General features: G+C 42.2%; 1 protein-coding gene across 1 annotated transcript in view; it reads right to left on the bottom strand.

Annotated features, from left to right (window-relative positions):
* The window catches only part of LOC138580226 (centrosome-associated protein CEP250-like), a 1,782,457-nt gene that overhangs the window by 1,672,343 nt on the left and 82,674 nt on the right, over positions 1–27,440 (bottom strand). The window contains exon 4 of the mRNA XM_069650593.1: positions 1,101–1,157. Within this exon, the coding sequence (XP_069506694.1) occupies positions 1,101–1,157 (57 nt within the window). The remainder of the gene's footprint in view (positions 1–1,100; positions 1,158–27,440) is intronic.

The raw sequence follows: 27,440 nt of genomic DNA, 5'->3' as shown, positions 1-27,440 counted from the left end.
GAAAAAAACCATCGATATTTTTAGAAAATGTGGGGGATCCGGGGGCACCCGCCACACCCAGAAAAATTCGATCGTTTTTTACAAAATAAAAAAAATCGCGGGGAAAAAACCCTGCGAAAAGACATCCGGCGATGAAATGACATGGAACCATGAAGACATTAGTAAAATAGTGGAATCTGCCTCTGAAACCACAAATCAAAGGCAAGCAAAATGTGAGGTCCGCCTGGTCTTGCAGATAAGTATTCAGGTGGCCTATTCAAGCTGCATCCATCACATCTAGGGACACAGTTACCAGAAATGAGGTTTTGATCCTCAGCCTCCCACAGCCTCTTCTTCTCCCAGAGCATCCCTCTTTCAATACCTGCGGCCTGGTTAAGCTGCAGGTCACATCTGCTTCCCTCCACCAGCTTTACCCACCCCCACCCCCTCCCATCCACCATGAAACCTTCAGTGGAATCCAGCCATACCATGGTCCTCAAAAATGTCAGTTGACAGGCGCTGTGGAGAGGGGCACTGTCAAACCTCTGCTTACCAGGCTCCAAATCAAACATGTGTGCAGGAACACCAGGATTTGTTTAAACCCCAATGTGAATCGCCCATTGGCTCCACCAGGTTAGCAGTGCTTGGGTGATTAGGTATGCAGATAAAATAAGGGGTGAGGAGCCTCCAGCTGGAATTTATGGGGAAAGCAGCCATTACGAGCTGCAGCTAGCTCTGCCCATTTTACGATCTTTTTTCACAAATAATTAAGAGAAGTGCTGACTCTTGAACTGTAGACATTACCTTGAGGAATGCAAGTGCTTTTGCATGGAAAGCAAGACTCGAAAAGAGTAAGTACACTTAAAATTAATGCAAAAGTATACTGCAGCAAATAAAAGTATGCATTTATTTTGGAATCCTCCTATACCCTTTTTCCTCCCCAGAGAGTAGTAAGATTTCGTAAGGTCCAGGCCTTCTGGTGTATCTCAGAAGTGGATTTGATCATTTTAAAAAAAAGATAGCTCCGAGAGGGATTTCTGGATTTAAACAAATGTAAAATCACAGTGGCAAATTGGGGCTTTCTGATATATATCCCTCAACGTCCCCTCTCCCAGGCTCACCTTGCTTCTATGCAACTGGATCTCTAAGTCCCGACAGCGGCTCCGGTACTGCAGCACCTGAGGGGAGGAGCAAGAATAGATTGAGATTGAAAGCTTAATGTGTGTGAAAACGGGATAAAGAGGGATTCTTAAAGAATCGTAGGCTTAGCCAACAGAATCTTTAAGGTTACCCGCAAGCAAAGATAGTCTGAGGCAAAAACAGAATCTAAATGCAATCTTTAAATATAGAGTCCAATTGCTAGGTGAAACCTCAGTTTTTCTTTTTTTGTTTTACATTTTAGAAGCGCTAGGTATATGGATTGCGTATGAAAGCTCCCAGTCTCAGTTTCATTAAATGCTCTGTGCCTAAACAGTGGTGTTAATGGCTTCTACCCTAGATGGCCTTCTGCCCCATGACTCTAATGGGATCACCAACATCCATAACAAAACGCAGCGTGCAACTTTTGTGGCCTACAGTTTACCGATAGACATGCACCGTTAGGTGACATGGCCTCCTTTCAGGAATCAAGTTCTATGCAGTAGATAAATGTGTACATACAGTACTGAACAGTATACATTAAAAGGCTTACTGGCATTAGGAAAGGGAGTTAACATTATACAGTCGCCCCTGGGACCTCTGATCTAATGAGCATTAAAGCCATTAGTCTGGCACAGTACAAAAATGTATGCAGATGACTGCCGAAGCATAAAGGGGGTGTATTCTAAAATAAGATGGTAAAAATCCAATAGCATTTTGTTTATGTCATATTTGTTGGCAGTGCTACAGCAGACTCAAATTCTGATGCCAGGTGCAGTTAAATATAACAGAGCTTAACCCCAATGGAATTTGCTGTGGTATAAACAGAAGAACATATTACTTGCCCCTAGTAATGTTCTTCGACTGGATGTTCCTCCCATGTATTCCTCATTTGTATATATTCGTAAGTCGGCTTGCAGCTTCGTACATTTTTTTTCATAGCATTGCGCACCGTCTGTAATCGATTCGTGGCCCTTGATGGCCTCCGTCCTGTACCCGGCCTTGACATTGATGTTGGTATAAGTAGCTTGCACGGCACCCATTGCTTCAGTTCTAGTTTTTTCCTCCCAATGCTCAGTCGTCTTAGAAGGAATGGCCCAGACATTGAAAGAGAGGAAGGTGTAAAAACATGGACATTTTTGGTAAGGTAGAGAGGAAGGATGGGAGGGGTATGAGGAATAAGTGGGAGGAAAATCCAGTCGAAACAACATTATCAGGGCTTAGTAATTTTCAGGGCTTAGTAATTTGTTCTTCGAATCGGTGTACTCCCATGTATTCCTCACTTTTGATACACACCCAAAGCAGTATGTAGAAGGTGGTGGGAATAGCACATTTATTGTTGATTAATGCTGTGAAGGATAGCCTGGTCAAAACTTGCCTCCTGACCTCGGAGTCCAGACATTAGTATTTGCTGAAAGTGTGCAAAGAGGACCAAGTTGCTGCACTACAGATGTCTCGTACGGCACCCCTCTTTGAAGAGCTGAAGAAGTAGCCACTCCTCGGGTGGAATGCACTCTTAAATCATCGTCAGATCTTTGGCAGTCAATTTATAGCATTCCCCAATGCACAGAATTATCCAGCGTGAAATGGTTTGTTTGGAGACAATTGTCCCTATTTGTGACCTGAATAGCCCACAAAGAGCTGGTCTTCTGGCCTGATTTTGGACATTCTGGAAATGTAGAAGCTGAAGACCCTTTTAGGGTCCAAGCAATATAATATGTCCTCCTCCTTAGAGGAGTGAGGAGGTGGATAAAAAGCAGGCAACACTATATTTTGAGCTAAATGGCACTAGATACCACTTTTGGTAAGAAAGATAGACGTACCCTAAAAACCACATTGTTCTGAAAAAAGGAAGTAAATGGTGGTTTAGCAGAAAGAGCCTGAAGCTCGTTCACTCTGCAGGCTGATGTAACTGCAGTCAGAAAAATAGTCCCTCTGGGTGGACAGGAACGTAAGGGTTCAAAAGGTGCCCCATTAGGTACCTTAACATCAAATGTATGGCCCAAATTGGTACAATAAATGGAACCGGAGGAAAGAAGTTTGTTAATCTTTAAGAACTGAATTACAATAGGGAATTACAATAGGGATCTTGAAATAGGAACCCTCCATCAGGCAAATGCTTAAAAATAGAAAGCACTGCCAAATAACCCTTTACCGTGAAGACTAGAAGCCCCTGATGGGCCAGGTGAAGCATTGATGAAAATACAGTTGAAGTCTTGCATGTAAAGGTACAAATATCTCTGCACTAGCTGCAAAATGTGTTCCAACGGCAGCGGTACAGAGATTTTGTTGCTGGCCTTCTGGCTGAAAGCAACACCTCCATTACATCTTCCGGAAGGTCCCAATCTTTGTATCTGATCCTGTCAGAAACCAGGCATGAAGGTTCAGAGTACCGATTTCTGAATGAAAGAGACGACCCCCCTCTTGCGAGAGCAAATCCCCTCTTTGTGGAAGACGAATTGGAGGGCAGATGGCCATCTCTAAAAGTTCCAGGTACCACGCTCTCCTGGCCAAAACCAGAGAATCAGGATCATCGATTTCCCGAACGTCCTGAATCTCCTGATGACATGAGGAATGACTGGGACTGGTGGAAACACATACAGAAGTGGAAATTCCCAGTGTACTGAAACACGTCGCCTACAGCTCCTCTCCGAGTAAATTCCCTGGAGCAGAATAGGTGTCACTTCCTCTTGACACTGGATGCGAGCAGATCCACCTGAGGGGTTCCGCAAAGGGCGAAGATTTCTAGAAGGACTTCCCTGTGGTGCTCGACATTCAATGATTTAATCGAATGTCGTCCGTAGGATATGTGCTTTGTGTGTTTGGACGGGAGTGTGCCATGGCCGCCAGGTGTCATCTCCGTCACAGAGGCCTGCTTAGTGAATACGGAGGGGCCGCACATGGGGTTCTGATGAACCTGGTCGTCTTCGGATACTGCCTTTGCTGGAAACCTCCATCACGTCGATGGAGGCTTTGGCCTGCATTGCGTGGTCGGCCCAGCGCTTGGTCCGGCAGTCTTTGAGAGTTTTCTGACGGAAATGTTTGCAGGCATTGCAAAGCTTTTCGGGGTGATCCCTAGGGAGACAGTAATTGCGCACTCAGTGCGTGTCCTTCCACAGGAATTTTCTATGGAAGATAGGGCAACATTTTAAAGGTGTTTTGTCCATTATAAATGGAAAGGGCAGTTAGGTGAGAAAAAAAGGAAAATGGGTGGCAGAATATGCATTCTCTAAAAGGTGTTTGTATGAAAAGACATCCCCCCTCTCTCCCTACTGTAAGGGCTGCGGCCTGAAGAGGCCCGTGAAGACTATGTCTGGTCTTCATTTAAGGCGTCGACGATTAGAGTTGTCTGTCGAGGACTGGCAAGCAGTTGGATGGCGCTGCAGCAAAAGCAGACCTTAAAGAAAGAACGAGAAGTCTATGAATAAACTTAACTATTCAAAGGCATAAGCCTGGAAAGGAACTCCGCAACTTGCGACCGAACACGATGGCGGAAAGAAACAATCTGAGGGACCGCGACGCGTAAAGGAGCATGCATACAGTACACATCACAATAGGGATATGGGACTGCTTAAGGTAGGGAAATCATTTGTGACTTGGTTCCATCTACACTGCATCACATTACTTAGCTCATTTGATGTGGTAAATCATTGAATGCATTTTACAACCTATGGGGACTGTATATATGTTTATTATTGAGTGTTGTGCGAGATCACCTGCTGGTTTAATTTTTTAGTGTTCGTTTAGGGCCTAGATTCAACTGTATTTTTATATATTCCCTTCCAATTTGGATTATTTTGTGCTTCACTGTGTCGACTCATTGTGGAACCCTGACCGCACTCACAATTTTCAGAGAATAGCCTTCACTGCTCTAATCTGCTACCTCTCAGGGTTCCCCTGTCCACTGTAACTAGTGTGGCCTCCTAAAATCTGACCATCACATCAGATCAGATTCTAGAAATCCATATTAACAATAAGTAGTTATGAAATTTGATTTTATGAAGAAATTAAATTTGATAATTCAACCTGCTCATTGATATAAGAGGACTCCATTTCTTACTGGACAATGTGCAATTACTTTATATGCATTAAAACAGTGTTTCCATTAAGCATAGAGGAGGTGGCCAGGGATTCAGGACATTTAGAAACAATTCTCAGAGGTCCCGTCAGTTAAAATTAAGTTGCATGTGCAAAGCAACTGCAGCGGCAGGTGTGGTGCAAATGTATCATGTGTGTATTGCTCTAACCATTGAGGAGGCAGCTCCTATTAGACAAGGTTATTAAGGCACAACATCATGGAAATAAATCGTATAATGAGGTGATGGCTGGAATGAAAATGGACGTCAGAATGTTGGAAAGTAAATGGAAGGTGTGACCAAAACACTGAAAACGCTATGGCACTGAAATGCTAAATATCAAAATATAAGCCAGCCATTGTTACGGCAATAAGAAATGTTTTGCAGAGCAGATATCGAGAGCCTCAACTCTCACCAGGGCAATCTTTAAATTTCTGTATGATCAAAAGGACATCTCTGACAAAGCGAAAGTGGCTGGAACCGAAAATTGGTGCAATTGCAAGCAATGGGCTTTTAGTAACAAAAAAAAACACGATATTCAGAATTGTATTTATCCACCTCAGACTGTTGTGAATCTCATATGGGATCCCCAAAGACCACAATCCATTGAATGATAAAAGCTTGAATCGTGAGGTGGTTGGTGATTTAATGGATAAGCAGGGGGGACAGTAGGAACGGCAACAGGAATATGGTCCTTAGTTTATTTTCCATAGAAGAGGCAACAATTATAGTATTGAATTTGAATCCTACTAACCGCATAGGATATCTCTGCAACTCACAGATTCTTAAGCCCTACATTGAGGTTTTAGCTCCTATGATTACCAAGATTGTGAACAACTCCTTTCGTTCTTCCATCATCCCCGATATCTTAAAGCAGGCCCGAGTTACACCATTGCTTAAAAAAGCCATTGCTGGATCCTGCAAATCTAGGGAATTATAGAGCAAATCTCCAATGTGCCATTTCTTTTGAAAGTTTTGGATAAGGCTGCTAAAATCCAGCTACAAGTAGAAAATTATATGATATTAAGAGATAGGCAGTCTGAAATCATGCCATAACATGGAACAAATATGTTAAAAATAGTGTGCTTGAGATCTCTGACAAAGTGATACGGGCATGCGGATTTGCTCAGATCCATCGGCAGCGGTTGACATTCAGAACCATTCTATCCTGTTCCAACCGTTTAGAGGAGATTACCACGTTATCTGAACAGGCAGGAGGCTGGTTTAATTTAATTGTCTCAAAAATAAAATCTCGAATTAAAGTCCGCGATTTTTGCTTGGACCCAGAGCTACTAACATGGGAAGTTCTGCAGGGCTCATGGACATCACCCTTGCTCTTTAACATTTATATCAAACCTTTACATAACCGGTAAATACAAAGGTGTTTCTTTTTTCAGAACTATGACTACACCCAGTTCGTTTTTCAGTTATCTGGCTCACATGACAACATAGTATTCATTAGGGAGATATTTAGGGATATTGCAGAATGGATGTCAGCAAATTTGTTGGGCCTCAATCAAACAAAGACAAAAATCCTATTCATCCCACCTTTTCAGACCATTTCTAAAGAGCTCCCAAAGTTAATTGTATTAGATGAAACAGGGTGTACAATGCAAGTCCTTGATTAAGGCAAGTCTGTTGGCATCATTGCAGAATTTTCTTTGTCCTTTGCTCCTCATTTTGGCTATTTATTGCGTACTCCAAATTATTACCCGACGATCCTGGGACTGGCGAGACCTTTAATATCAGACGATAATTGTGCCACAATAGCATGGGCCATAACAGGGGCAAAATTGGAGTATTGTCAGACTTTTTGCAAGATGAACAAAGCAGTCCATTAGATGCCTACAAATCCTACAAAATGCTGCTGCCCGTTCTATTACATATTCTAATGGTCAAACACATTCCCTGGTTTTGAGAAGGCTGCACTGGCTTCCCATTACAGCCCGAATTAAGTACAAACATGTGACCATCATTCATAAAATCCCCTGAATATTGAAAAAGAGATTTGCCTGGCGTACCACTACTAGACCACAATGCGCTGCTCTTTGGCAGTTCCAAGATATATGAAATCAAGGGCGTACGGACGCTCAACCACCATTGTTAATATCAAACTTGGAAATGGTCGTCCACTGGACATCAGAGAAATTACATCTCAAAATGAATTTAGAAATAAAAATGTGAAAACCTTTTTGTTGCGTTAAAATTCCTTACCCCTTTCATCTTGTGTGATGCATGATGGTGGAGCGCTGTGAAAACTCTGGGTAGTAGTAGCAGTATAAATAAAAAGACAAACATAGCCGGAAGTGTGCTCTATTCTCGTGTCACTGGATAATGGGAGTGATAGCGTAGGCGTTACAGGTGATGTTTTCTTCATAGTGGCCATCATTTGACAGAGGGGCCTAGGAAAGTTCCAGCAAGTGGGATGAGCTGAATAATTGGGCGTGCCCTTTATTTGTCAAAGTGTTAGAGAGATGCTCTGCCACATCGTCAGCCCTTGCACAGTATGGTTTAATTTTGTTTTCCAGATAAGTAAACAGAGTTAATGAGTTTCAATGTTATCCCAGTTGGTCAGATTGTAGACTACCATGTCAGCGGACATAAAAAACCATTAGGTATTTCCCACATAGGAACCCAGAGTGAAGAATTTCAGGCTTCTGGGTGTCAAACTGCAACGTTGGTTTTTTTGCAAGTGATTTCAAGGGAAAACCCATCTATCCATCGTAGGCGACTTCTGATTTGAACATCTCTACAGGTTTTATAGTTTTGTGTAAGAATATGCAAGGACTGGTTGATAGTAAGGTTCCACGAGGTAGGCTGCTGATCTCAAGTGAAAAGCAGTGCAGTCTCTGGTAGGGTCTGATGAAATACATTTGGGGGGCCTAAAAGAGATACAATATATTTGGCTTTTTTTTTCCTTTTACTGGTTTCAATGTTAACATAGAAGATGTGTTTGAAGTTTTACTCCTAACTGTGGGGTTTTGTCTTTGATGTCTTTCAGGTGTCAACTGAGCAAGCAGTGCTTTAGGAATGGGGATATAGAGTCCTCGGTGGGCGGCGTGCTAAAATCTGTGTGCTGAGATATCCTTTGGTTTATGATAGTCAGGAGGTGGGGGGTGAAAAGGCTCCGAGTGAAGAGGGAGGGGAGCTGAAAGAGCTGTTCGGTGTGAAGGGGCGGAGGCGCAACTGAAATGGTTAGAATGAAGAATTTTCTTTATCTGGGGAAATGTGTTTGTGGGTTCGTAGCTACGGATAAGGGTTTTGGTTTGTGAGAAAATTAGGGAAGGCCGGTCTTTGTTGCAATCCTAGTCAGAATATAAATATGAAAGAGGTGGGTGCACACAGTAGAACTAATAACCGTCTGCATGTAAAAACACATTTTAGGTTTGGTTAGGGGCTGGCCCATGTAGAACAGAGGGATTAGCTGAATACATACCCATGTGGGTGGTGAAAAGCGAGGGTCAGAAAGAAAATCCCATTTGTGGGGACTATGTAAAATTTGAGTGTGACAACAAGTTCACTGTGGGAGGTGTGAAGAATGTGGACAACTCGTCCCTTCTCCCAAGAGGAGAGCCACCCCTTTTGAGGTTAGGGAGCAGAGCCTGCTCAGCAAGACCTTCCCTATGGACAGGGCAAGTGGAAACTCATTGGGAGCGACTACCCTCAAGGGGACGAGGACTCCTGTTCCGATAAGGAACAATGTCCTGTCCAGAGTGCATTGTCTGCCTGCATGGAAATTGGAATGACTGTTCCTACTGTTTTGAATCCACCTAACAGTGACATTTTTTACTATCTTTTGCTTCAGGTAATACTGGATCTCGCCGAAACTCCACAGTCAAAGAGGAAAGACACACTCCTGTTTCTGATGACGTACATAAAACCACAAGAGCTCTGAATCAGGTAGAGTTTGTGATGGAGACGTTCGAGAGGTGGAGCTACTCTAGACCGCTGAGCCAGCGGTAGCGTGGAGAGCTAATGAATCGCTACCCTGATGTTAGAAGGCTGGCTTCCTGACCGATCGAGAAGCCAAGGTCAGGACAGAGATGGAAACGGTAGAGAGACTGTCTCACCTGGTGGCGTGACCACACGGAAGCTGTGGTGGGTCTGGGGCCAGATGACCAACGCCGAGACCAGACTGCAGTGGAGATGTCGGATCCCTGATCACCAATGCGAGAAGCGCAATAACTGCTGAGCTGGCCAGAGTAAGGGAAGCGTCCGCTCCAACAGAGGCAAATAATGTATAAGAGACATTGCTATTAAAGGCTGGAGAAGCCACAAGGGTAACGAGGACCAGGAAAACCAGAATGCTGGAAGAGGGCAGGTGCCCAACCGAGGCCCCATTAAAGGAGGCCTAGCAGAGGGCCAAATGGCTTTTGAGAGCCCAGAAGAGGCAAGAGCCATTTATAGAGGCTGGGATAGCCACCTAGGTTACAGGAGCCTGATAAACCCAAGCGGGCAGACACCCTATCTAAAAATAAAACAAGGCCATTAGAGGGCCAGAGGGCTTCGAAGAGTCCTGCGAAAACGAGAGAGTTTAACATTCGAGGCTGGGAGAGCCAACAGGGTTACAGGAGCCAAGAAAATCCAAACCAGCAGACAACCCACGAAGACAAAGATAAAGTAAGCTTTCAGAAGGCCAAAGGACTTTGGGAAGTCCAAGAACCATAAAGTTTAATAATGAGAACTGGAGAGAAGAAGAACATGGAGGGTTCCAGGCCAAGCATAAAACAGGAACATTGTCCAAAACCAAGTCGAAATTGGGGAAAATGTAAAACTTTGTTTTTCATGAAAAGGAAAACGTATGGAAGATATTCAAATTTGGCAAACAGAACCTGCCGAGAGGCTGTGAACACCGTTGTGGGACATTGACAAACCTCTCTTTAAAAACTTGGTTTGGAAAGAAAACAAGTTACTTACTAGCTGTGACGTTCTTTCTGGATGTTCCTCCCACGTATTCCTCATCTTAGATATCTTGTCTCCCAGCTTTGCTGCTTCGGAAAACATTTTCACCAGAGGCCGCTGTGCTCGAAGCCGCGGAGTTGAAGTCCCTCGAGGGCCACCGTCGAGTGTCAACGTCATCCGCAGAATAAAGGGCTCGAGCCGCGCCCCTTACCTCAGTTCTGTTTTTACTGTGTTAATGGTTGCACCAGTTGATCAGGCTCTCAAAGTCCCTTGGCTCTTAAGGAAGTTCAAGTGCAACTGGCGAAAACTGTAGAGGGGTAGATTGGGAGGGTTGATGAGGAATATGTGGGAGGAACATCCAGTCGAAAGAACGTTACAGTTGGTAAGTAACTTGTTCTTCGAATGGATTGTGTCCTCCCATGTATTCCTCATCTTAGATAGGCTCCCAAAGCAGTAAGAATTTGAAGGAGGGAGTACCAGAAATTTCAAATCATGGACTGAATGAAGGACAGCTTTTTCAAATAAGCCTCCTTGATATGATGTAGAGTCCAAGCAGTAATGCTTTACAAAAATGTGCATTGATATCCTGCACCGGAACACCCCTCTGTAGAGCCATAGAAGTTGCCATGCCCCTGGTTGAATGAGCCCTTAGCCCATCTGGGGGCTCTTTCCAAGCCAATTTGTAGCACTCTGAGATTGCTATAATTATCCATCTGGATAGAGTTTGCTTAGACACTCCAAGGCCCAATTTGTGACCTGTATAACCACCAAAGAGTTGGTCACATTGTCGGAAATTTGCCAGTCTAGAAATATAGAAACTGAGAGCCCTTTTTTGGGTCCTGTCTGTGCAATCTCTCCTCCGCTTTACTTGCATGTGGAGGAGGGTAAAAAGAAGGTAAGGTAATATTCTGTGACAGGTAGAAATCAAACTATTTTAGGTAAGAAGGATGGTTTGACCTTTAGAATGACCCTGTCCCTATGGAAAATGGTGTGAGGAGGCTTACAAGAGAGTGCCTGCAACTCACTCACCCTGCGGGCTGATGTTATAGCCACTAGCAAAATTGTTTTCAAAGTGAGGACCATTAACTGGAAAGAATGTAGAGGCTCAAAAAGGGGCACACATTAGAAATTTTAAAACTAAATTTAAATCCCAGGTGGGAACCTGAAAAGGCGTTGGAGACTACACATTTGTCAGTCCTTTTAGAAACTCTGTAACTAAAAGGCATTTTAAAATAAGAAACCTCCTCCAAGGAGCGCTTGAAGATGGATAGCGCTGCTAAGTATCCTTTAATATTGCCAACTTGGAGCCCCAAATTGGCTAAGTGTAAAAGGAAAGACAATATTGTCGGAGTATTACATAAGAATGGGTCCACATTATTATCCCTGCACCAGATACTGAACTTGTTCCAACGACACAGATACAGGGATTTTGTTGCTGGCCTCATGGCCAAAAGCAAAATCTCCATTACGTCATCCGGGAGGTCCCAATCCTTATATCTCAGCCTCTTAGAAACCATGCGTGAAGGCCGAGTGTCTTGACCTCTGGATGGCGAACCCGACCTTCCTGTTGGGAGAGAAGATCCTCTCTCTTTGTGGAAGACATATTGGAGGGCAGATGGACATGTCCAGTAGGTCCGGGTACCATGTCCTCCTGGCCCAATCCGGGGCAACTAGGATCATGGTTTTCCTGAACTTTCTCAACCTCCTGATTACATGAGGAATCACGGGGACTGGAAGAAACGCGTATAGGAGTGGAAATACCCAGTCCACCATGAACGTGTCCCCTAGAGGTCCTCTAGCGGGAAATTCCCCTGAGCAGTAATGTTCGCACTTCCGGTTGACACTGGTCACAAACAGATCTACTTGAGGGGTTCCCCAAAGGGCGAAGATCTCTTGAAGGACTTCCAGAGCTAGTTCCCACTCGTGAGAAACTGTGCTCTGCCTGCTCAGAGCGTCCGCCGCCGTGTTCTGCTCAAGGTGAACTGCCGACAGAGATTCCTTCTTGCATTGACCAGAACCAGAGCTGCATTGCCTCCCTGCACAGTGGTAGAGATCCTACGCTGCCTCTTTTGTTGAGGTAGTACATGGCTACTGTGTTGCCCGTCATTATCAGGACATTCTTGCCCCGTACAGAGGGCGAAAGGCCATCAGCGCTAGTCTGATTGCCCTCAGCTCCAAAAGGTTGATGTCTAGTTTGGACTGTGATGGAGACCAATGACCGCTGATTGTCAGATCGTTGGTGTGGGCACCCCACCCCGTGAGTGAGGGTTCCGTCACTACCGTTGTCACAGCCATAATTGCCAAAAAGGTTCTCCCTTGAGGATATTTTCCTTGCAAGCCCACCATAGAAGATCTTGAGCCACTCTGGCCGGGACTTGCAGAAGATCTGACATCTCCTCCGAAAATTGGGACCATTGAGTACTGAGGGCCCATTGAAGGGATCTCATCCTCAGTCATGCCATGAGGCCTAGCAATCTTAGAAAATTGAAGGCTGGCAGATGTTGGGCATTTTGAAACTTTGTTTACCACCTGCAGTATGTGGTGAGCTCTCTCCTTGGGAGGCAAGGTTTTCCCTGAGGAAGTATCCAGGACTGCTCCGATGAATTGGAGTCTTTGGCTTGGAATCATTTGTGACTTCTTGTAATTGAGGGAGAAGCCCAGTCTGTGTAAGAAGTGGCAGGTCATGGCCAGATGTTCCTGGGCTCATTCGGGTGAACTTGCCCTGATCAGCCAATCGTCCAGTTAAGGGTAGACGTGAATCCCCCTCTCCTGAGACTCGCTGCCACTATCGCCATCAGCTTGGTGAAAACCCTTGGGGCGGAGGTCAGCCCAAATGGCAGAACCCAAAACGGATAGTGACAACCGCCAACCACGAACCTCAGGTACTTTGTGCTTGAGATGGATTGGCACATGAAAGTAAGCATCCTGAAGGTCCAACAAAACCAGCCAGTCCTGGAGCTGAAGAGCCTGAAGGATCTGAAAAAGGGTCACCATCTTGAACTTGTCCTTCCAAGATGGGTCTCAATCCTCCGTCCTTTTTGGGAATGAGGAAATACAGGGAGTACCAACCCTTGTTCCTCTCCGCTACAGGTACATGTTCTATTGCACCTTTCTCTAGCAGGGTTGAAATCTCCTGCACAAGGAGCGGTTCTGAAATTTTGACAGAATTGGCTCCCGGTGGATGATCTTGATGTCTTTGTTGAAAAGGAAGGCAGTAACCATGGGTCACTATCTCTAGCGCCCAGGCATCCGACGTAACGCCCCGCCATTCGTTCAGATACCGATTGATCCTGCCTCCCACCGTGGTCTTGTGGGTGAAGACCTCAGAGTGGCTTTGCAGCGGCTGCAGAAGCGGCTGAGGAGGAAGTAGCCGCTGCTGGGGCTGAGCTAGCTCCTTTCCCTCTTCCACCACGAAAGGGTTTTTTCTGTTGGCCTCTTTGACTGGCCTGTCCGCTCCCTCTTCCAAAGAGGAGTAGAAACGAAAGGGACGGCTCCTCCAGGAAGTTGACCCTGCGTAGGAGTGTTGATGAGGCTGTTTTATAGAGGCGCAGAGTGATTTAGCTGCCACTTTCGAGGTCTGCAGCTTCTCCAAGCTCTCGTCCGCCTTGCTGCCGAACAGCCTCAAGCCGTCAAAGGGCATATTGAGTAATCTGGACAGGTGCAAAGCCAGATTTTCTCAGCCATGCAAATCTGCGTAGGACCGCGCTAGGTGCCATGGACCTGCTTACACTTTCAGCAGTGTCCAGTCCTGACTGGAGGCATTCCTCCATAGCTCCTTTACTATCTTTCACTATCGCCAGGAAACCATCCCGTTCCTCACCCTCCGGGATGTGTTCAGCCGCTGATTTCATACAGTCCCACAGGGTGGATTTAAATCTTGCCAATGTGAAAGTTACATTTGCGGATTTAAGGGCCATGCTGCCCGAAGAGGAGACTTTCCGGGCCCAAGCATCGACTTTTTTGTCATCCCTGTCAGGTGGTATTGAAGGGTAAGCGGACTGCCCAGTGGAGGTTGCAGTCTGTACCACCAAGTTCTCCGTTGAGCGATGTTTAGATAGGCACTCAGGATCTGATGAGGATGGCCTGTACTTTCCCACAAACTTTTTATTAACTGCTGGCCCAGAATCTGGTGTATTCCAAGCTGCCATCACCCTCTTTGCAGTGCCTTATGAAAAAGGAGGACAGGGTCAATTTGAGATCCCTCATTAAGGATGTCAGTCATATCATCCTGATCGAAATTTGGGGAAGCGGTTTTCCATCCCATGAAGTCAATGACTCTTCCCATTAGATTTCTATACCCAGGGTCTGCATGATCTACAGGGTCTGGTCTCTCAAACTCTACTTCAGGGGAACTATCTAGGCCACTGGCTGACTGAAGACAGTCATAAAATCAGTCATTTTAGAATTTGGGTCTACTAGTTCCTCAGGAACCTCCTTGGTTCCAAATTTAACCCCATCTGAAGTAACATCCTCTTCAGAGGACTGTTCCTCAAAGATAGAGGACATAGATCTGAAAAGTTCCTGCCTGGGTTGAGGCTGGAAGATTTTTTCTGGTAAAGGGGGTGGCATTGACCTAGGTTTAGACATAGGTGTCAATTTTGGCATCAGAATTAAAGAATGCCCTGACAAAGGCATTGAAGGCGTCGTTGGTATGGACGCTGGCTTTGACATTTTCGAAGGGGGCTTCAACGTCGTCGAGGGAGGCCTCGACACTGTTGCGGAAGGTATCGATGCCATTTTCGATGGCGGCCTTGATGCTGTCATCGAAGGCTGCGTCGAGTCGATATTCGACTTTGCTGTCAACGGCATTTTGACCTGCGTTACCCCCGATTTATGCAACGGTGGTTTCATTCTTTTTTCACGAGGCGTCAGAGAACTTTCCTCCGATGACACCCTCGACTTTTTGTCTGATTTCGCGTGTTTAGTTTTTGATATCCCTCCGTCACCTCCCTTTGGAGTGGACAGGGGCATGCTCTTCACGTGGCTTTTTCGAGGGGTTCTGGGCCGCTTTCGCAAAGATTTTAAGCATCGCAGCCCTAAAGGCCCCCCATTTTTCAGATAATCGTGCTTGGAAGGATAGGCAATAACCCTTCTCTCAGACGAGAAGGAATAGGAGGAAGAAGATCTATGACATCGCTTCTTCGATTTTTTGGACGAAGAGGAGTTCCTCGAGCGACTATACTTCGATCCCCTCAACCCATGTCGAGACTTTCCACTTGACCCTCCTGAATCTCTTTGTCTTTTCGAAGACTTATAAGATTCCTCCCCCACCGACAGCTTACCTTTCCGTTCCTTAAGAGCCTTATTGGACATAGCCTGACGGGAATCACATTTGTCGACCCGATGGTCAGGGCTCAAACACCAAAGGCAATTACGATGAGGGTCAGTAATCGACATTTTTCTACCACACTTCAGACATTTTTTAAAACCAGTCTTGGGTGTGGTTGGAGTCGATGACTAGGACATTTTGAAGAAAAATTGAAGTGCCGTTTTGTGACACAAAGAAGTGCTGGGAAAAACGGAACTGAGGTAACGGGCACAGCTCGAGCCCTTTATACTGCGGATGACGTCGACGGCGGCCCTCGAGGGACTTCAACTCCGCGGCTTCGAGCACAGTGCCCTCTGGTGAAAAAAAATTACATAGCAGCAAAGCTGGGAGACAAGACATCTAAGACGAGGAATACGCGGGAGGACACAATCCATTTGAAAATCAGGATTTGACAAACTTTCCTTTAAAACCTATGTTGGAGAGGAATTTGACAAACTTTTAAAATCTGCTTCTTGGAGAGAAAATCAAAGTGTTGGGGCAGTCTGAAGCCAAACACAGAGTGTTTCTCCGGCCTCCTCCTTTTTGTTGAGTTTTCTTAAGTGGTAGGGCCAGTTAGCTGAATAGGATTTGGATAAAGGACTATTTTCTTTTGGACTTCGACAAGCACCACTAATTTTTGCTCGTTATGCAGGGAACTTCCTTGGTTTATAGTCATAATGTCGAAAAAATAATGCCGAAATACAAAAATGTCGAAAAAAAAATGTCGAAAACAAATATGTTGAAAATATATACATATAATAGGAAAGGACAATTAGTCGAAACAAAAATGTCGAAAAAAAAGTCGAACAATAGTACTAACATACCGATGTGAAGTATTGGTAATTGTCCGTTTTTATGGGGGGGGGGTTACCCCCCCCAACCCCCTCCTTACCTCTACGCCGAAACTCACCCACCCCCCTCTCGACCACCAACACATAACCATTTGCCAATCTATAAATAAAATACATTATGACTAACGAAAACCGCATAGAATCAAGAGTAGTAAGGGTTAAGCCAATAGGTGACACCCACGAGTAAAGAACCTTGCCTAAACACAAAAGGAACAGATGACGGTTGTGGACAACTGTTATTACCTGACAGAACCAGAGTCAGAGCGAACTACAGTGGATTCGATTCAGCTACGTCAGGCAAACAATCAGGTAATATAACATAAAAAATATAACTAGATATTTAAATCGAAAAATATATTATTATTAGTGTATGGCAAACATAGTAAAACATTTTTTTCCGTTATTTTAGATTGAAAATGACAGAAAGGGTTGAATACATAACCTCGCAAAAAGGAGGAAAACAGCTGGTTTTGAAAGGATACATTTGTAATAAGGAATTGGAAAAAAATGAACGCTCGTACTGGAAATGCATTGAATATGGACGATCAAAATGTGCCGCACGAGTTATAGTTGAATGTTCCAATACAAAAATAAAGGGAGAACACAACCATCTAGCGGACAAGACAAATATAGTAATAAAACAAACTCTCCAAGAGCTAAAAAGAAAGGCAATAGAAAACCCCGGTCAGGCAAGCGGTTTGGTAATATCAACGGTATGTGACACGTTACCTTCACACATATCTGCGCAGATGCCTAGTGAAAAACATATGCAACGAACAGTAAACCGCAAGAAACAGCAAAAGGAAAATCTGCCACCAGCACCTACAACATACAATGACATCACCATACCAGAAGTGTTTAGAGTGACAGCTAATGGAGAAAATGTCCACCATTCTACCGTTGAAGTAAGAGACGAAAAAATGTTGATATTTTCAACTGCGACCAATTTCAAGCATCTAAGTAAAAGTGCCCAGTGGCAAGGTGACGCAAATTTCAAAGCATGCCCACACCCCTTCCAACAATTTTATTCAATACATGGAACAATAAATAACAAACTAATTCCAATTGTTTATGTTTTAATGCCCAAAAAAAATGAAGAAACATACAGAATCATGTTGAACAAAATCAAGGACACTGTACCAGATTCAAAACCCAAAAACATAATCATGGATTTTGAATTAGCACAGATTAAGGCATTTTCTTCACTATACCCTGATTCTAGCATACAAGGCTGTTTTTTTCATTTTACTCAGTCGATATGGAAAAAACTGCAAAAACCTGGACTAAGTAGTAAATACACAGACGACAGCACTTTCCAACATAACATAAAAAAACTATTCGGATTAGCATTTGTGAAAGAAGATCAGGTTATAAATTTCTATGAACATTTAATTGACACTGACTTTTAAAAATCATGAGGAAGAAAATTCGGACATGTTAGATTCCATGGAAAATACATGGATTGGACAATTAACTAGGAATGGCACCAGAAGAAGGCCAAAATACAATATAAACTTATGGAATTGCTACAAAGCAACCTTGGAAGGGTGACCTAGAACAAACAATTCACTTGAGGGATGGCACAGCCGTATTAATAAAACTTTCAACACAAGTAACCCCAATTTGTGGCATTTTTTGAAAGAATTACACAATGAACAATCGCATCAGGAATTTCGAGTCTCACAAGCGATTTCACTCGCAAACACAGAGTTAAAAAAGAAAAAATACAGAGACTATGAACAACGCCTTGAGCAAATAGTACGTAATTTTAATCAAGATGACAAAGACAACTACCTAGATTCAATAGCGTATAATTTAAAATGTTAACAATACTCACGTTTTTGAAGAATCACCAATCCACCATGACAAATCCAAGCAGTAACCGTAAAAAGCACCAAGCAGCACAATCCAAGGAACCCAAAATCCAAAAAGCAATCCAGGGAAAAATACCATCCAAAAAAAAAAAATCCACATGTGCGATCCATAACAGTGATATCCGGAAAGGAAAAAAAGTTGAAAATCCAAGAAAGCCCAGGAAAAAAAATCCACAATCCAACCCGAAAAAAAATCCATAGCTCGGAAAAACCAATACATCCATCGAATCTAGTAAAAAAAAAAAAACATTGCATCCATGGAAAACGGTGAAAATCCTTGAAAATCCAAAAAGAAAACCACACGAAAGCACGGAGACCCGAACGCGATGGAAACGCTGCAAGAATGAATAAATGGCTCCTACGCATACGTAGAGTTACGCAACCTTACGTAGAATTCAATTACCATATATCAACAAAATGAACAATCTCATTTCTTATACAATAACGCCATCCATTGGAGAAAAAGTATACTAAATGTTCAACGTTAACAGTTTGCAATTTATTTATTTTTATTTAAAATTCATATTTAAAAAAAAAAAAATATATATATATATATATATTTCGAAAAAAGGGGGGAAAACCACGTTCCCAGAACCAGAATGGAACCGGGAAAAGCTTAACCAATGGAGTGCACTCCCAAGAACAGCAGAGAAAGTCGTTGGTGACTCTCTGCACAGAGGCAAAACACAGTCCAAAGTTTTTACCAGACTAACAGTAATTTATTAAATGTCAGCATGGCAAGGAAAGAATCCAGAAACGACGCGTTTCACGGTGCACAGACCGCTTGATCACGTTTAAAAGTGCAAACATAAACAAGGTGACTTTAAAAAGGGTTCTTAGGCTCTATGATCTCTGTATAGGATAGAATGTATCCATTTCACACACGGTGCTTTTACCACATTTCAAAGGCAGACATCTTTAAATGTATAAAAAGTTTTGTAATTACTGCAACATTTGTGCACATTGAAGATGCTTCTTAGTATATAAGTCTCCTTTATCAGCGATATTTACATGCATTTTAGCACTTGCTCAATCTTAAACTGGAATAATAAATAGTTTAACAACTCACATATTATAAATAACATAACCTCATGAATAATTAGCGCTTAGTGCGTTTCATGCCAAATGGGAAAGTAAACATATTCAGAGCATGATAAAACTCTTAATGCATATAATGGTTCTCGTTTCGCTTCCGTGACTTTTAGTAGCAGCCTCAAAAATATTTGCACATTGAAAACACTGTGTGTGTGTGACCTTTTCCTGCCGTGACCAAGTGTATTGCTAGATCAAACATGCACCTGTTTGAATCAGATGCGGAATTCTGATATTCACACAGAACCCATTATTAGATTTAATTATGAGCAGAGAAATAAACAAAGGATGTTGCTAGCATTCCTCAATTAGACATATGCTGTGAGGTTTAATGGAACATAAGAATTAGATTTACTGCTCTGTGCAAAATTACTAGACTGCACCAGCCCAAATACATAGTTCCAAGTGAACTGGTCCTGGTTTCTAAAGTGCTAGTTGCCTTTTTGCTATAAAGTGCCAAGTGCATGTTTTACATAAAGTGCAAAGTGCCTAATATAAAGTGAATGGTGCCTGTAAACATTTGACCTGTGCAAAATGGCAAAGGGATGGTTACAGTATACACGTTACACCAAAAATTTCAGTCTTTAAAAATAGTTCACAAAGACAGCATTGTAAAAAACAACATTCTTGCACAGCATAAAATAGTTATGGGTCTAAAATTCAAAAAATCATGTATTGGGTTCGGAAGTAATATATAAAAAGGCAGAAAAAGAAAAGGAATAACAGAGCAGAGACAGGATAACAAATACCCGATTATGTGTGTAACCTTGGCGCACTTTCATGAAACAAAATTAGAAAAAAGTATAATGAAAAACAATATATCACAATTCTAAAAACAGAAATATATCCTCTGCTATGCTAGGGGTAGGGTGAAATAATTCATGCTCAAATAAGCCCTATAGAATAATCTATATACTGAACCCAAGAAGGGTTCCTCTTAAGCAAAAGCTGTGCGGATACAAACATAACCTCAGACCCTACGGGGAAACTCAGTGACCGCTGGCATCTGCATTGCATGCCTATAGTTGAAAAAGAAAAGCGGAAATATAGAATTAAAGAGGCAAAGAGTAGAGCAAAAAGGAAGGCAAGTAGAGAATAAACTACAAGAATAAAGCTAACTATAAAGAATCGATAGGAGAGATGCAGTCAAAAACCAGAAAGGATCATATAGAAATGCCACATAGGGATACCTTATAAAAATATCTCATAAAAAATACCATATATGAATTTCACACGTCAAGCTTAGTACATCTGATTGAGAGCCCTCAATCAGCTTGTGGATCTCAGACTGTTAGTATACTAATTGGTCCCAAGGAATATCTATGCAGTCTCACATATAAAATATATGATTAATAAAGAACATAAATCAGGAAGGCACTCTCATTACAACTAATATGGAAAAGAGAGAAAGGGTGGAAAAGGAAAATGGAGGTAAAGGTTTAGAAAAGAACGGAAACGTTGTCTCTTGTGTATTCCAGAAAGAGAAGAACAGCAATATAGCTCTTGATAACATCACTTAAGGGAAAAGATTGTTTTCCCTTAAGTGATGTTATCAATGTTATATTGTGTACATTAAGTCCCATATATATATATATATATTAAAGCTACCTATTTCATGGTAAATACTATTAATGTTCAAAAATACTTAATAAAACATGGTTAATAATATCAATGTTCAGAAATGCTTAATAAAACATATATAAACACTTACCTTGTATTAAAATTAATTCGAAAAAAAAAAAAAACGAAAAAAATTTGACTTTTTTGTACATTATTATTTTCGAATAAATATTTTCGACATTTTGACTTTCGAAAATATTGCATTCGAAAATATGACTGCACACCAACTTCCTTCATACCGGGAGGGCTAGACAGGCATTTTTATTTTAAATAAACACCCTTGAAATCGTCATTACTGCGTCCAACTCCTTCTAGTTTGCCACAGGGGAGACATGATGCATCCAAACATCTAGTTGTGCGGGAAACCAAAGTAGGCCTATGAACTGCCATCGGGGTAAGGCCCCATTGAGTGATTTTTAATGAGCTTAGAACCATCAGGTCCCAAGTTGCCCCAGCAAAATCCTTTGAGCTGCAACCGGCAAAGACTAGATTCATCACTGGGTAGGTTTTCTTAGGATTCCAGCAATGCATAAATGTAGAGGCAACAAGTATATATAGGATAAATAATCCGTTGGGAGATTGAGTCTTATATGATAAATAAGGGGACAATATGGTCACCAGAAATAGATCAAACAGTAAGGATCTCTCAATATTGTGGCTGTAAGAAAATATAACAAAAGGCATTGAATAGTATTTCAAAGATTATGTCCTTTAGATTGTGCAGAGAGACATTTAGCTAGTAATACTCGTTGTGTTGCTTGCATCTGCCTAGAATCACTCACTCCGCATAGGCTGCAATCCAGTGACCAGCCCAGAGCACTACATCCCACCCCTCAAACTCTAAAAGGGAACATCGACAGGGGGGCCCCTGCCACACATACCACATGCACACGTTGCCATAATCCCTCATGTGTCGACGTCCTCCGATTCATTGTTGAGCAGCATTTAGTAGTTAACCAATACCAAGAAAACTCCAATCAAGGATTTAAATAGCCATTGGAAACAGCACAAGAAAAAAATGTAATCAGAAATACAGACACATAACCATGAATGCCAAGCAGTCCCAGTATCAAACTAAGAGCAAAACCCCCAGGAACCCGATTAAGGAAAGGGAGAAGGAGGGAGGGAGAAAGGGAGAAGGATACTGGCGGCAAGTGGATGCATCCTTCAACAGTCCATGGTACATGCTTGACGCGCTACCTGGGAACGGTTTGCGATTTCCTTGGCCAACCTGCAGCAGGAATTCCAGAGTGGTCTAGCACAAGGCCCTCCTACCCAGAGGACTGGCTGGCTAGTCATAGGTCTATCTAGTGAAGAGACGAGTACCAGGAAGAGGGAAGCCTGAGGTAAAGGGTTTCCTGACTGGCCGTGGCATAAGTGCAATCCGTAATATCAGCTGCCTGAACGGCACCCTTAATGAGGGGTGAGAGAATACCCATTCAACCAAAGATCTGGGAGAGGCCTACTGAAGTTAATATTGAGAAAACCCAGGTCTGTGGAAGACCTATTGTGAGCAGTGAATATCAAGGCAGGGTTCGAAGTTGCTGGGAGCTATTTAGCTAGTGCAACTAGCCTAGGTTATCTTGACATCAACACCTACCAGGAGCTACGTGTGGCTCTTCCAGACACCCGATGCCTTACAAACATGCACATGTGACATCAACTTTGATAACTTTCTCAAATACAAGTATTAGGAAACATTAATAAACATATAAAGACAATGGATCATACATAAATGGGCAAAAAAGCATCTCCTGGTAGCTCCCGATTTCCCTGTGCTAGCTCATGCCCACAGGATAATGACCGACCCCCAGGAACTGGTTTTGGCTCCTGCTCATCAAATCGAACTTCGAGCCCTTAAAGGTCATGAGAGAGAGCTGAAGAATAGGAAACCTAACACAAGAAACTGCTGAAAAAAAGGAAGGATTTCCTAATTAGGAAACCTGCGTCCCCTGCACACTTTCTATAAGGACTAGGCCTGAATATGTACTTGTATGGGTTGGTCTGATGTTAGAGGCTCCAGTGTGGAGGCCACTGACCAAACCATCCTATTTTTCTAAACAATGTTTATGTTAAGCTTTGACAATTTGTGACCTCATGCAAACAAGGTAATTTCAAATATAACACATATATCATTTGACAACTTCTGAATTATGTTAAGAAACAAATATCTTTTATTTGTTGCAACTGGCCCAACGCGCTTCGAGTTAGTCCCACTCTTCATCAGGTGCATACATTAATTTTCATACACATTCTATAAGAAAAGAAAACATTTAAATATACATTCGGTGTCTCGACTTGCATCTATTCACCTCACATGTAGACATTTAAAAAAATTGAGAAATTCATCACATTAAACCCTAACAGATTACCAAAAGGTGGCGTTCTGTTTGTAGCAACTCTTGAACTCATGAGGCCAACTAAATGCACTCACATTTTGGACCTGCTTCTGCTAGTACTTATTTTAAAAAAAACGAGAGAAATGGGACTAGTTTATGATTAGGTATGGGCTTTCTCATTATTCATGATAATGTAGGTTATGATTAACTGGTCTAATTCATTAAAATTTGGATGATCAGAGATGGAAATTATCCTGTTACTGTTATTGGTAATGGAGGTTTAGTGCTTACCTAATTTCTACTGGTCATATTCTAATATGAGCCTACTGCTGCTCAGAGCCCTGTGTTGTGCAAAAGTCGGTTACAGGTATCTGTGGAACCTGTAAGGGCAAGTCATATATTAATATACTAATATTAAAATATCTGTGTATAATAGAAGACTTACCAAAAGAGGGGGGACACCAGGTACTCAATTTCTAGATTACAGGGAAATGTTGATAGGTAATTCTTAATTGCTCTGACCATCTAGTGGAGAGCTGCTGGCGGTTGCTGTGGTGGACCTGTATGGAATTGTACTACATTGTAGATCGTGCTTGGTCGTAAAAATAGGAGGCAAAGGTAATTTATTTAGATTCCATTTCCCTAATTCAAGACAGGTTTATAAGCACTGTATTATGCGGCTAACTTACTTGTTTTAAATATATAAGTTCAAGTCCCAAAGGTTTTAAATGTCCCAGCTGGGTGGTCAGCATCCGGTCATAAGTGAAGAGAGGGAAGTGCCGTCAGTTCCTGAACCGGAGTCCAGTCCCTAGTCCCAAATATGAGGGAAACGAAAGGGTAAGTATCTAGATATTATATTAAGGTATTCTCTAATCAAAATAGCAGTCCCAGTTTGCTTACCTGTCTTTTTTTCTCTGTCTAGGAACCATGGATTGCTTCTTTGGACGTCCGTAGTGGAGACTTCAGGAGCTGCGTCTGCCCTAATGCTCAAGAGGGCTTGTTTATATATGATTGGATGTCTGAAGTCACTTGCGCATGCGCGTATGATGTCACTTCACTCCTTATACAAGGACGGGCTATTCGAAAAATGTGATCGTGACATCATCCGCGCATGCGAGAGTGCCGTCAGAATAGTTGTATCCAAAATCAGTAATGTCATCATTGCGGAATGGCGACCTAGGGGAAAATGTATCAAAGACCTCTGTGTTTATCGGAGTAAGAAAAAAAGTTTACACAGTTTTTTTAGGGTAACTAACTTAGAGCATGAATCTGGTTATAAAGTGCATTGTTGGGTATACAGAAGGAGTATATCAGGTCAGCACTCATGAATTTAAGGAGGAGAGGCAGAGTGATTTAGCGAAAAATAAAGCCATATTGTCTAGTTTTTAACAGAAATTCATACCATTTGTCGAGTTGAAGCAAGTTGCCTAATTTTTATACAGCAACTCACACTGATGGTCAGATATACAGACTAATCATGTTACAGGTATGTCTGCCCTCTGCAGTCAAGACTTTCTTTTCAACATGGTTTCATTTAGCAACATGATGACATTGGTTCAACAATTAAACATGTTTATCACTAACCACAAATAAAGGGTAACAGGCTTTTCCCCAATCTGTTGATGATATATTACAGATAAACATTCCTAATAACAAAAGGACTGTTTATTCAACATTAATCAAGTGGCATAATATACTATAGCCCAACATTATACACTTTTTTCACTGTCCCCAAGTTGCGGGTATATAATCTAATTAGTGATCTTCAAGTTATTAGTTACAACCCTTCTTAATAGAGAGTGGATACATTGTAATGGTCTCCTATGTATGCTAATTTGGATGGGATCAGGGCTGCTTCCAATCAGTTAGCTAAATGTAGTGGATATAGCACATTTTCCGAAGGGAAGTCAGTGACTGTATACTATGTTAATAGCCCCTTTGGAGTGTCCTTTTATAAAAAGGGTCCTAGGTAGTAGTCCTCATTTATTCCGAGAGGCATCATGGCATCCAATTTATGGATCCAAAAGAGTTCACTTTGAGCTAATAGTTTTGTTAGGTTGCCTCCCCGTGCTAATGGGTGTAGTACTTCCAAAATTACCACTCTCATCCGTGTGATATTGTGTTTCTCGTCCCTGTAGCGTCTGAACACAGGTGATTTGATGTTTTTGGTCCTAATGCAGGACTTATGTTCTGTCCATCTCTCTTTTGATTTCTATTCGTTTTGCCCACATAGTATTTACCACAGGGGCAGTGGATATCATAGATTACATTTTTTTGTGTCACAGGTTGCAAAATGTTTAAGCATGATTTTCTTGCCCGTGTTAGGATGTCCGACATGATTCCCTTTGATGATGTTATTGCAGTGTTGACAGTGAATGCAGGCAAAAGTGCCCAATTTCGGTTTGCAGAGGGTGACTTGTGTTGGCATTTTAGGTTTCTCGGCTTTAATCAGCTGGTCTCTCAGATTTCTTCCTCTCTTGTACGTCATCATTGGTGGACCTGGGTACAGTTCTCTCAATGAGTTGTCAGATTTAATCAGATCCTTATTTTTATGTATAATCCTTTTCATTTGGAAACTCTGGCTTGAATATTTGAGCGTATGGATTAGATTCTTTGATTCCTTTTTGGTATCACTTTGTAGTAAATCCTTCCTTTCATGTGCATTTGTTCTCACCATGGCCATGTTAATTGTTAGCAAGGGGAAACCTCTGTCTAGGAATCTCTTCTTCATGATGTTTTATTCATCTTGTAATGTATCAGCATCAGATGTTATTCTTTTGAGCCTGAGGAGTTGGCTGTAGGGTAAGTTCTCTTTGAGATGCTTGGGGTGGAAACTATTGTGGTGTAGACAGCTGTTGACGTCGGTGGGTTTTCTGTAGATTTTGGTTTTGAGGCCCATGCCCGATCTTTCTACTGTTACATCCAAGAAATGTACAGAGGGTCTACCAATCTGTATTGTAAGGCCGATTCTCTCATTGTATCCATTCAGAAATTCCCAAAATTTTAACAGTTAGTCAGACCAACCCATACAAGTACATATTTAGGCCTAGGCCTTATAGAAAGTGTGCAGGGGATGCAGAAATCCTTCCTTTTTGTTACATTTCCCAGCCTAGATACCAAGGCTGAGCACTTCTCCCCCGAACCTGAAATATTATAAGCTGAACAGTGAATGTATCTACATAATCTGGAAACAAACTAAACTTATTTTTGAATAGGTGTGCTTGGTGTTTTCTTTGCTTATACAAGAAACTGCAGAACCCATCCTGGGAGAGGTCTTGAGTTGGCGAAAGCAAGAAGGCTACAGAGCCCACACTGTAAATAAACCCAGGAAACGCCTTTCCAGAGGTCACTGCTTATTTTGTTAGAATAGACGACATTTGAGATTAGGTTTTGAAGACTTTGTTGGACATAATGTTTTAACATTCGTTGTAGAGTATGGCGTCCCACAGAAGAGCAAGGAAGAATGTCCAAGAAAGGATTTGGGGAAATGTTGTGTTTGGGCCATTGATACCACAAGGATGTGGACACCAAGATCAAACCTACAATTATGTTGGCCTATCCTGAACAGTTTCCGTTAGATAAACCCATATCATTTATAGTTCATACCCTTGATCCTATAGGCGTTTGGACAAACCCATTACTTGAAAACAATTAAATAAAGAGTTGTTGAAACATAACCAGTACCGTCTCAGGTGTCATTGCTGGGCCTTACCACAATATTTTATGTAACCTATTAATATATACACACACACAAAATTAATACATGACGTATGTAATAATAGTTGAAAAATAATTATAAAGGGATTATAAAAAAAACAATCCCTGTGGTCGAACTTCATGACAAACTTAAAAAAAAGAGTTGGTCTAGGGTTCGTCCTTTGGGTGATTCAGGTTTGTTCCAGTAAACGTCACACAGGCTTAAATGTAATGCACAAGTGTAGTAGTGAAGCAGAAGACGTTGCGTTACAGACCATATCTACCAACACCCTCACAATCCCAGCGAGACAAATACCAGCTCTCTCCCTACTACTGACCCTGTAAACCAGATGCAGGTACCTCATGCAGACAATGTAATCCTAATAGAATCAAGTGGCAGATTCATAAAAAGACACGGCTTATGCCCAGGAAAACAGAACACAGGTAACCAACAGCCAACGTCCAAGGGAGATAATTTCCAAGCCCCAACAAATCAGCAACCCATATAATCATACACACAGGAACAAATTACTTCAATACACCAAGAGCAGAAATACCATTAGCCA

This window comes from Ambystoma mexicanum, chromosome 3p, assembly GCF_040938575.1.
Source record: "Ambystoma mexicanum isolate Mex_15411 chromosome 3p, UKY_AmexF1_1, whole genome shotgun sequence".
NCBI classification, from domain to species: domain Eukaryota; kingdom Metazoa; phylum Chordata; class Amphibia; order Caudata; family Ambystomatidae; genus Ambystoma; species Ambystoma mexicanum.
The sequence above is the reverse complement of the archived record's forward strand: the minus strand, read 5'-3'. Positions and strand labels throughout refer to the sequence as shown.